The sequence below is a fragment of the Notamacropus eugenii genome, chromosome 4, assembly GCF_028372415.1.
Source record: "Notamacropus eugenii isolate mMacEug1 chromosome 4, mMacEug1.pri_v2, whole genome shotgun sequence".
Lineage (NCBI taxonomy): Eukaryota > Metazoa > Chordata > Mammalia > Diprotodontia > Macropodidae > Notamacropus > Notamacropus eugenii.
This window is the reverse complement of record NC_092875.1, coordinates 321,497,268-321,509,246: the sequence shown is the minus strand read 5'-3', so window position 1 is coordinate 321,509,246 and position 11,979 is coordinate 321,497,268. Positions and strand designations below refer to the sequence as shown.

The 11,979-nt window shown below is 37.2% G+C and overlaps 1 protein-coding gene across 4 annotated transcripts in view; it reads right to left on the bottom strand.

Moving 5' to 3' along the window:
• Positions 1-11,979, bottom strand: part of LOC140502854 (cilia- and flagella-associated protein 53-like) — a 199,001-nt gene that overhangs the window by 115,786 nt on the left and 71,236 nt on the right. For all 4 annotated transcript variants that reach the window (XM_072606912.1, XM_072606910.1, XM_072606908.1 and 1 more), the window contains 3 exons: positions 10,404-10,622; positions 6,143-6,359; positions 1,308-1,401 (listed from right to left, as the gene is read on the bottom strand). In XM_072606912.1, the coding sequence (XP_072463013.1) occupies positions 1,308-1,401; positions 6,143-6,359; positions 10,404-10,622 (530 nt within the window). The remainder of the gene's footprint in view (positions 1-1,307; positions 1,402-6,142; positions 6,360-10,403; positions 10,623-11,979) is intronic.

The following is an 11,979-nucleotide window of genomic DNA, read 5'->3' as shown; positions in this document are numbered from 1 at the left end:
ACAATTAACAAAGTAATGTTGGTCAGGCCTTGCGATTCCAGGCTGGGTAAACATATGTCTCGGTGACAAGGAAGGAAATCCCACCACTAGTGAGTGGCAGACTTCCTGCCCTAAACAGATAACTGCCATAGGAAAGGGTAAACAAAGTTCAATAGAAATTACGACCTAAGATGTCTATATTTTCTTTACCATTAATATGCCATAACATAGTATATGTCTATAGATAATAAGATATAAAGGAAAGCCCATTATTCAAGATAGTGTCTTAGGTTAAAGGTCTCCTAAGGAATGTAGAGTCAGCCTTGGCTGGCTTTGTTGACATAGGAAGAGGCACCCTCTGAGTTTGCTTCAGAGAGAACAAAGAGATTATTCCAAAATTTTATATTAAACGTTATCACAACCTAAGACTCTTCCTACCAACCCAACTGGTCATTTGTAATGTCAATGTGATACTCACAGCAGCTGCTATGAATATACTGGGCATATCTCCATGGTTTGTTTGCAAAATATAACAAACTCTCCTCCTCCCAAACAAAATCAAAATATTTATTTGAAACAGCCCTATGGGGATACCAGAAGGCAAGATTTAGTAAGGTGCTCATCACTAATCCAGGGAGCCCCAGCAACTTTCTCCTTCAAGCCTCCTCATGCAAGTTCCCCTGGGCAAGTTCTTCCCTCAGCCTCTCTCTTCTCTCCTCAGCTTTCTCTCTCTCTCTCTCTCTCTGTCTATCTCTCTCTCTCTCTCTCTCTCTCTCTCTCTCTCTCTCTCTCTCTCTCTCTCTCTCTCTGTCTCTTTCTCTCTCTCTCTCTCTGTGCCTGCTTCTCTTTTCATCCACACCTTCACCCCCCACCCCCCCACATATCCCCACATATCCCCACAAGCAATATAGTATATACTGTTTCCAATCAAAGACTCACAACTTGATTGGCTGAGAGCAGAGATGCTTGGAAATCAGCACTTAATTAGGAAGGTGTGGGAGTCCCTGTGGCCCACAGTCTAATTGGCTCTGCACCAGGGCCCCATGGGAGGCCTTTAAATGGATAGGAAAGACCTTATATCCCATTAACATTATACCATTCTATATTTGTTTAGCTCTACTGTTTATTTTTTAAAATATTTTAATGCGTCCTAAGCCAGAATTTGGCATTGATGATTGTCAAACTTTATAGATTTTATTTCCTAGAAGGAAAGAAGTAAAGCTGATGTGATATAAATAAATATAATACAGAGGAGGGGGGCACTGCCCTCAATATCTATTTATGAATGACTTTTGATTGTAAGGAAGAAATAAAAAATAATATTATACCTTGCATAATTTTCTGCATCTTCACGGTTAAGTTCTTCAAGACCTTTCATTATTAATTCATTATCAAGAACTTTTTCTTTTGCTTCTCTTTCCACTAAAAAAAAATAATAATTAATTAATTTTCAAATTACAGAATTCTAAGTCATCCCTCCCAAAAAAAACCCCAATTCCTTTAAACAAGATGAAAACTTGTCCGTATCTTTCTGGCCTTCAGTACCACATTGTCTTTCCAAAAACACTGTTATATGGCTGGCTAGTATGTTGCTTCTTGGCAAACATAGCCTGTGTTTGCAATTCTTTGGTTCTCTTTTTGGTTTTGCCCATTGCAAGTACAAGGAGAGGAGAGGCAATGTTTCCCATTGTGGAGGGATAGGAAAAGATGACTTTTATTATTTCTTTAATACATTTGTGATGTGAGGGACAAATGAGTGGATACTTGAACAGGGTAAAAAAAGTAGATATATCATCCTTCTTTCTCACTGCACGGTGTGACAGAAAGTTCATAAGTACGCCATAGTGTGAGAAGGGTTGGAAACTAATCTCACCAACCCCCACTTCCCTATAAGATCACATTTAAGCCATCTCAGACAGTGTAATTTCTGCCCTAGAATTGTATAAAATTTCAACGAAAGAAGGTTCTGCTATGTTTTGGAACCATTTCCAATGTTAACAACCATCACTGTTCATTATTAAATGACTCTTAGTCTTTGCTTCTTCAGATTAAATAATAATAGTTGCTTTAAATTCCTTATGCATCTTATTTTACAAATTTTATCACTGTGGCATTTCTCTTAGAGTTCTTTAAGTCTGTAGTTCCTACACTTCATTCCTGTAAAACTCCAACATCAGTTTAATAGTTTTTAGATGTTGTCCAATAAACTTAATTTTAAAGATATTTGAGTGAAAAAATTAGATGGGTAACTATAAATATTAAGATAAGATAGTCACTCCAGTGGTATCACCCCAGGTAAATATTAATTGAATGGAGGCATAAAGAAAAACAAAACCCAATGCATTTATCCACGTATTGTCTCTTCATTCTTCACGGTAGGGTGGATTCAGGAGTGCCAGATATCTGAGAGGGAAGTGGGTGGAGAGGTGTGGGACGCACACAGCATTGTTATGGTAACTTGGAATTGCAATTGTAATCAACATTGTCATGGTAAACGTAAATGTAACTCCTTAGAGCTCCAAAGGCATCTCAAAATCTCACAGCTTCACAGAGTTATTTCAAATGGGTCCACTTGTGGCTTTTTTTATCTTCCTTTTAAGACCCAGGTGAATTCCTGCTTGTCTGTGAAGCCTGTTCAGGCCATGAGAACTCAAACTACAGCCTCTGCTTTTCATTCATTCAACAAATATTGCCTGTACCATTCATTTGGCAATTAAACAGAGGACCAGAGAGTTAAAGCTAGAAGATACCTTCGTTACCTCTTGTTATTTTGAACTGTTAACTACATACTGCATAGGTACACCATCTCTATTCTGGGATGTTATGGCTCTTAATTTCATTGAGTCCTGTGAACTCAGCTTGCAAAAGTGAAGAAACACAGGTGTTGAAGCTGATTTAACATATTTTGTTGGCAGAGGAGGTAAGGGCAAATGAGCATCTTTCATTACAAATATGGACCCTAATCCAACAATTAGTTTCATTTTTATTAAAAAGCTCTTCTTTTCAAAGCAAACATCTTTGAAAAGGTTAAACCTCACCTACATTTTACTGTGAATTACTTAGAATTTAGGAGTCAAGATCTAGATTAACACTATTGTCTCAAATATTTACCAACTGCATGAGCAAGTCATTAATCTCCATTTTGCAGATAGAGAAACTGAGACAGAGAGGTTTGATAAGTTACCTCAGAATGTAAATATTTTAATCCTATGTAAATGTAATTTATTATTATTTAATTGGGGCAGATAGGTGGCACAGCGGATAGAGTACCAGGTCTGGAGTCAGGAAGACTCATCTTCCTGAGTTCAGACCTATCTGTCCTCAGACACTTGCTAGCTGGCTCACCCTAGACGAGTTAGTAAACCCAGTTTGTCTTAGTTTCCTCATCTATAAAGTGAGCTGGAGAAGGAAATGGAAAACCACTTTGCTAAGAAAACACTAAATAGGGTCACGAAGTGTTTCATGACCAAGTTTCAAAGAGTTTTGTGGCTGAAAAATGACTGAGTATTAGTTAACTGGAGAATCACCTACACATAGCCCTAAACTACGGAGATCTCAGTGATAAATCACTGATTACGTAGCTCTTAGAGGTTTTCTCACACCCCTCAGTGATGTAAGTGATACAAATATTATTCTCATTTCACAGATAAGAAAACTGAGGCACAGAGGTTAGCTCAGATTCACACAACAAATGTGTCAGAACAAGAGTTCAAATCAAGATCTCTCTTATTATCAAGTTCAGTGCATTTTTTTCCTTCTATACCTGACAGCATTTTTATTTGGTCCATGGAGAGTGCCTGGGAAAGGCAGAGGGCTTCAGTCAACTACAGAACAGCATTTGGGTAGTGCGTTCCTGAGAATGAGATAAGGGCTAGCAGAAATGGGGAGGTGGGAGATAATTCAGATTCTGGTGGTAGGGAGAATAGGGATACCTAAATTTTGTAAGACTATGGAATCACACTGTCAGAGGTTTTTAAAGCTGGAAAGGACTTTAGTAACCAGTTAGAGTCTTTTGGTTAAGTGTCCTGCCCAGTCCTGCAGCAACCTAGAGGCAGAACTGCGGATCAAATTCAAATACAGTACACAGATTCCTAGGGCAGCTGGGTGGCGCAATGGTGCACAGAGGGCTGGGCTTATTATGATAATAGCACCTACTCCCAGAGTTGTTGTGAGGATCAAATAAGATAATATTAGTGAAGTGCTTAGCACAATGCCTGGCATATAGTAGGTGCTTAGCAAATAGTATTGATGATGATGAGGATGAGGATGAGGATGATGAGATGATGATGAGGATGAGGATGAGCCAGCAAAAGAGATTAAGAAGGAGCAGTAAAAGCAGTAAAAAAAAAAAAAAAAGCAGTAAAAAAGAGAAAAATAAGAAGAATGAGGTCTCTTGAAAACTCAGAAAGGATTGGGCAGTCAGTAGTGTCAAAAAAAAAAAGCCACGTTGAGAAGAATGAAAACTGAAGAAAGATCATCTGATTTAGCAATCAAAAGACTGGCTAGACTGCAGAGTGTTGAGAAGTGAGAGCAGAGGAAGTCGAGACAATGAGTATAGATAGCTTTTTCTAGAGGTTTGGATGAGAAAAGAAGGGATGTATCACTGATATCGTGAAAGGATGATAGGTTATAGCAGAGGTTTTATAAAGGTGAGGGAGATTTGGGCATGGTTTGAAGGCAGTAGCAAAGCAACAAGTAGGTAGAGAGAGACAAAAAATGAGACAGAGAGACAGAAATAGAGATGGAGAGAGTTTTGTGTCTTGCTCTCTCTTTCTCAGAGAGAAAGGAGATGGAAAAGATGGGAGAAATTGGGATCTGGGGTCCATGTAGAGGGGTTGGTCTTGCCATGTACAAAGGCCACTTCGTTGTCAAATGTGGAGAAAAGAAGGTGGACAGGGGGAGGATATTAAAGGGTTTTGAGATAAGAAGAAGGGGGAGAAGAGAGAGCTTGTGGCAAAAAACCTCAATTTTCTCAGAAAGGAAGTGAAGTTTTTAGCAGGGAAAGAAAGGAAAGAGGAAACAATGGGAGGTGTGAGGAGAGAAAGGAAGGTTTGGAAGAGCTTCTGTGGAACGTGAGGATCCAGCTGAAGTTAGATAATGTGAATTTAGAGTATGTCTAGGTAGCATGGTTGTGTGACTTCCTTCAGCACCATTAAGGCTACTCCTACCTAAGTTAGAGTGGAGGAAGCAGATAGAAACAGTAACCTAGACTGCAGTTTGGCATGGGATGAGCAGAGACAGGATAAGAGAACAAGGGATTCAAGAACTGATGACAGTGTCAAGGTGAATTGGTTAACTATAGGGTTGAAATTGGGAAGGGAAAGAAGTAAAGTCAGAGCAGAAATTAATGGCCTGCAAAAGTACTATGAACAAGTCATTCCCAACTAACCCCATTTCCTTTTTTGACAGGATTACTTGCCTGGTAGAACAGAAGAAAGCTAGGCACATGATATATCTGGATTTCAGCAAGGCATCTGACAAAGCATGTCATTATATAGTAATGGGCAAGATGGAGACATGAGGTCTAGATGATAATAACAGTTAGGTGAAATCATTACTGACTGAATTCTTGTACCTCAAAAGTTTTGATTAATCAATCAAAAGTATAGAGCAATCAATCTGGAGGACAGTCTATAATAACTCTTTTTTCTGCTAGTCCAATAACTTGGATAAACACATCTTTATAAAATCTACAAATTACATGAAACTGGAAGTTATTGTAAGTAAATATATTATTTATATATAATTATAAATTTATATGTATATAAATTTATATATATTTATAAATTATAAATTTATATAAATAAATATAAATAGGGTTCATCAATAGGGAAAGAAAAAAGATAAACTATGCAGATCCACCCTCACCAGTTCTTATTATTATTGTAATGTATAATATTCATGGAATTTCCTGAATTCTGTAATCTTCAGAACACATTTCCAAGTCCTCACCAACCTCTTCATTTAATGCTAAGAATCTGCATTGAATGGTTTTTCTCCCCAAGTACAGTACAGAATTCTTCGGAGGTGAGAGTCTAAATCCTGAATGCCTTTTTATTTCCTTAGTAGTACCTACCACAGATAGCTAGGGCACAACAGCTATGCATTGATTAATAACTGAAATTGACCTGGGTCCACAAATTACCACAATTTGGTTTCTTACTTTTTTCTATAACTTGTAGTCGTCTGGTAGCCAAGACATCATCCATGAGTCGTTTTCTTGCATCCTTTACAAGCATCAGCTGTGCGTCCTTCTTGGCTTTTATTTTTGCTGCCTCCGCCGCTATGATTTTGTCTGCCTCATCCTCATGATTTCTCTCAGCTTCCCAGCACTGATTCAGATAGGCCTGATATATCTTTCTCTCCCTCTCATTGTCTTCCTACATAATAAAAGGAGATGGAATTAAAAACCTTAAAAGTAAGACACATCTTTCTCCATAGAAAACATATATATATATATGATTTACTGAGAGAACTATATCATTTTATTATAGGGACTTTAGTGATATTATTGGCTTTAATTTAGATGGAGGAAATTTTGTTGACTAGAACAGGTTATTATCACGTTCTAGAACTTTCATGAACATGGCGGTGCTGACCTCTTTGTAGGGGGCAAGCACCTTGAGTTGTTTAGCCACTAATTTATCTGTTCTTTTACATCTTCTCTTTGGTGACTGACAACTGAGATGGCTGGTCATTGGAAGAGCTTTTAGGTACAATATAGGCATATGATGATGAACCCTGTAATCATAACCTCATTAACATGAGATCAGTCAACAAATGAGCATTGATGAAGCAGCTGCTATGTGACGGGCACATGCTAGGCACTGGGAATAAAAAGACAAATTTAAGGCAACCCCCCCTCCTTCAGTAGCTTACATTCTTCTTGGGAACAAGCTATCACTCTAACCAGTTGAACTCATAGTATCCTAGAGTTGGAGGGAATTGTGGAAACCAATCCAGAAAAAAGAGGTGAATTTATATAATAACAACGTTTAAGGACAAACAACTTTGAAATACTTAAGAGCTCTGATCAATGCAATGATCAACTCTGATTCCAGAGGATGGATGATGAAGGGTGACAGAAAGGTGATGGGATTCAGAGTACAAAATGAGATAGTTTTTTTTGGATATGGCCAATGGGAGAATTCAATTTGCTTGACTATGCATATTTGTTTTAAAAAAAAGGTTTGTTTTCTTTTCCTCCTCGTGGTGATGAGAAATGGGAAGGAGATAAAAGAGATTTTTGTTCATTGAAAAAATTAAATTAAACACACTAACAGCAATATTGTACAATGAAGAACTGTGAATGACTAAGCAAGCTACTCTTAGCAATATAGTGATCCAAGACAATCCTAAAGGACTCACGATAAAAAATGTTGCCTGCCTCCAAAGAAAGGACTGATATTGTCTGAATATAGACTGAAGCATACTATTTTTCACTTTCTTTCTTTAGTTTTTGTTCAAGTTTTCTTGTACAAAATGACTGATATGGAAATATTTTACATGACTGCACAATGGATAACCTATATCAGATTGCTTATGGTCTCAAGGAGAAAAAGGAAGGGATAGAATTTGGAACTCAAAACTTAAAAAGAAAAATAATGTGTTAAAATTATTTTTACATGTAATTAGAGAAAAAGTCAAATATTATTTTGAAAAATTAAACTAACTTTTAAAAAAGAAACCATCAAGTCTAGCACCTTCACTTCATAGACGAAGAAACTGTTGGTCAGAAAGCAGAATCTGTTCAAGGTTACATAGCAGACTGGAAGGAGCCAGGACAAAAAAAGACGTCTCCTGATTCTCAATATGATATCTCCCAAGAGAAAAAAACTATTTCTTTCATACCAAGTTTATATTTTTGTGGAAAAATTCCAAAAAATCCTTATTACTCCAAGGCAATTCTTTGAATACTGGTTCAAATAAATGATGCAAACTAATATTCCCTTTTATTAAAAATGGATCACAAAATAGGTCCATAGGATGATTTACCATCTTCACCTACATTTTTGGCTAAGAAAATATTCTGAAGGATAGAATTAAGTTTAATATACGGATGGAAGATCAACAGGACAGATCAAGCTCTTCGTGTGTGTATTCTTAGCATGGTTTCAGATATACATATTTAATATAGTACAGTGATCTGTTTTTTAAATAATTCATCTGTGTACAAAGCTGCTAATATAACTATGCTTGATTAAGAGTAAATTATTGGCTCATTTCAGATTTCCTTAAAACACAAAGTAAATTGTTGTAAGTTATCCTAGGCCTCAAAAGCAAGGATCATTTAGGATGGAGTATATAGTAAATTAGATATAGGTGACACAGTGGATAGAGTGCTGGGCCTGAAGTCAGGAAGACTCATCTTTCTGAGTTCAATTCTGGCCTCAGAGAGCTGGATGACCCTGGGGTAAGACACTTCACCCTGTTTGCCTCAGTTTCCACATCTATCAAATAAGCTGGAAAAGGAGATGGCAGCACTCCCATTGTTGCTGTTGTGGTTGTGTTTGTCCTTTGTTCTTGAAGACGTCCATGACATCAAAATGATGACATGACTTGCAATTGACTTTGATTTGAGAGAGGGAGGTATCTTTGCCAAGAAAACCTCAAATGGGGTCAAGAAGAGTCAGATATGACTAAAATGACTGAACAACAAGAACACCTAATGGTGAAGTTTGAAATTGCAGGTCAGTTCTTTGGACCCACTGTTAAATTCCTTGGAAAAAAGGATTTCCAGATTAGGGAAGATCAAGTCATTGGATCCCTTGACATGGAAGAAATTCCTATGTTCTCCAAGAAAAAGGGAATAGATCAATAGCAGAGTCTCTGAAAAAAATGCGCCAAGGTCTACAATTTCTAGCAAAGATCCTTCTGTGGGTATAGTGTATGAATAGCAGTGTTTTAACATTTACAAAAAAAACTTAAAAATCTAATACCTAATACCTAGTTTCATTCGTTCTCACAATATCCTTGAGATATGGACATGGTAAGTTCCATCTTCACTTCATAAATGAAGATACTGAGGCCCAGGTGACTTCACTGCTATAGAGTCCAAATTTCTGGAGTCCAGGGTAGAGGTGATAAACAGCTCAGCCCATCACAAGTGTGGCCACCATGTTTATTCTGATGAAAGTTTTGAAATTTTTTAAAATAGAAATGTATCCCAACTCCACTAGAACAATGAATCCCCCCAAATAAGGAAATCAGTTTCTCTTTTGATCAAGATTCACTTTAGAATCCAAAGAAAGTTTCCTAAAACCTTGCTGAAATATCTTTTCATTAAAATGATTTGCCTGTAATTTAACAGTAACATTTGCTTTGATTCTACTTGAGGATGAGTGAATAGTTTAGAGATGTGTGTGTGTGTGTGTGTGTGTGTGTGCGTGCGCGTGCGTGTGTGTGCATGCCTGTGCACATTTCAGAAGGACCTGAAAATATCCTTCTTGAGAGACAACATGGCCTAGTGGATGGACCCTTGGCCTCTCAAATCAGGAAGACCTAAATTCACGTCCTGTCTCTGACATTGACTGTGTAACCTTGGGCAAATCACCTAACCTCTCAGTGTGCCAGGACATTTTCTAAAACTAATAATTACAGGAGTAGTACCTGACATTTATATAGAACTTAAAGGTTTGCAAAACAATTAATTGACCATCACAACCCTGTAAGATGGTGGTGGTAACAGTCCATTTTACAGATGAGAAAACAGAGGCTGAGAATTTAAGTGACTTGCCAAAGAAGTGTCTGAGGCAGGATTCAAACTCAAATCTTTTTAACTCTGAGGTCTTCTTAACTTCTTAATGTCACCGACCTGCCTCATCTGCATTGGTAGTGAGAGTTCCCTACACTGAAGAAATCAGTGGTCCAGGTCAAAAGAAAAAAAAATCCTAGTTAACCTATATTGGACACGCTTACATTTTTTCTATGTTTAAATATGTCAACTCAGTACTAAGTATATAGGCCTTGGTCACTACTGTTCATGAATTGGCCCATATTTGAACCTTCAAAGTCAGTTTTTCAACAGCAATGCAAACGGTACATGTTGTCATGATGGAAATTATTACACTTAATTATCTACTTATAATTTAATTAATCATTGCATTTAAACAAGATGTGTGACAGAAGGCCAAATGATCAGAAACTCAAATCTTTACCCTAGAATTTAAGGGAAACATTAAAATACACCCACATTTGAGGCCAGACAAGGCACTCATATCCCCATAACTGTTTCCTCTTCACAGCAATAATGACTTGGATTTTTGGCAGAGGTCACTTGAGCTCATTTACAGTGACTTGTTATCATAACTCTAGTTTCTTTAGAGTTCTATGCCCCTTTATGTGGCAGCAGAAGGCTGAACACAAAGAAACATGGGGTTAAATAAGTGCTCTGCAGAAGCTTTCTGATACCAAAGGGAACTTACTTTCTTTTGCCTCTGTTCTTCATTCTCATCTCGTGTTTCTTGACGAGCAATTTCTAAAAGCTTGTTGTCCAAGTAAAGTTCCTCGGCTCTTTCCTGAGCGAGACGGTCGTTCCTGTCTTGGAGGGCTTTCTGCAGAATGTCCCTGGTCTGACACATTTTCCTCTGCTTCTCCAACCTCTCTCTTTCTTTATCTCTTTTCAGCTGAGCTATTCTCTTTTCCTAAGACAAAATAATAATGAAACCAAGACAAATCTTCTACAAGCATGGTTATACAACTCAAGAAAGCTAAACTGTTCAATTTAAAAGGATGATGCCAATTAGAAAATAACATGGGAATTTATTTTGCTTGACTATGCTTGTGTGCTACCAGGATTCTACATTTCTTCTTTTCAGAAGGAAAGGAGAAAAATAAACTTGACAATTAAATTTACGTGTGTGTGTGTGTACACATATATGTGTACACACACACACACATACATATAGATGCACACACACATACAATCACTTAACTTTGGTTTGTGTTGAAGGCTACCTAGGTTGTTCAGTGGATAAAGTCCTGGGCCTGGAGTCAGGAAGACCTGAGTTCAAATCTGACCTCAGAAACTTGCTAGCTGTGTGACCTTGGGCAAGTCACTTAACCTCTGTTTGCTTCAATCCACTGCAGAAGGAATTGGCAAAACACTCCAGTATCTTTGCCAAGAAAACTCCATATGATTCAGATACGATTGAATGACTGAACAACAACAAACATACATGTGATTTATGGATATGTAATATATACATATATGTAATTATTAGATATATTTTACAGATATTTCTTTTTTCAGTGAATTGAGGGAGGAAGGATAAAAAAACTTGATAATTGAATATGTACTTGCGTGTGCCTGTACACAAATATGTACATTCAGTGTGTACATATTATACATAATATATATGTAGTTGCATATGTTACATACATGTATGTTACATATATTATATGCATCTTTTTAGTGGTTGGAGGGAGGAGGAAGAAAAATAAATACTTGATAATTTAATATACATCTATGTATACACACATATATATGCATATACACACATTTTTTTTCTAAAGAAAAAAAGAAAACAAAAAGAACAAGAGGGCCTTAAACCTTAACACGAGTTCAGAGGGCATATTAAAATAGACAAGCCACACTGAATTACCACACAATATTTTAATAAGCCATACTGAACACCTACTAAAACTACAAAATTAAAACCCAAACATATTTTTAAAAAACCACTGCCTTACCTGTTCCTCCCTCCCTCTTGCTGGTTTTTCTAAATTCTCATCCACATTTCTTTTTTTCTAATTGAAATACCAGAAGATGTTGAGCACTATGGGTTTATAGTAGTCACACTGAAACATGCGATGCTTCTCCTATGACCACTATGGATGTTTGTTCTTTGTTTTCTAAGAGAACCAGTGACCTCCTGGGGTGATGTCTTGACTTGTGTGAAGTGGATTTAAGTGAGGCAGAGTCAACAAAATCTTCAGCCTCACTCAGCGATAGCCCTGGAGGTAATGGATGACCTTGGCATCTTCAACATCTGACCAAGC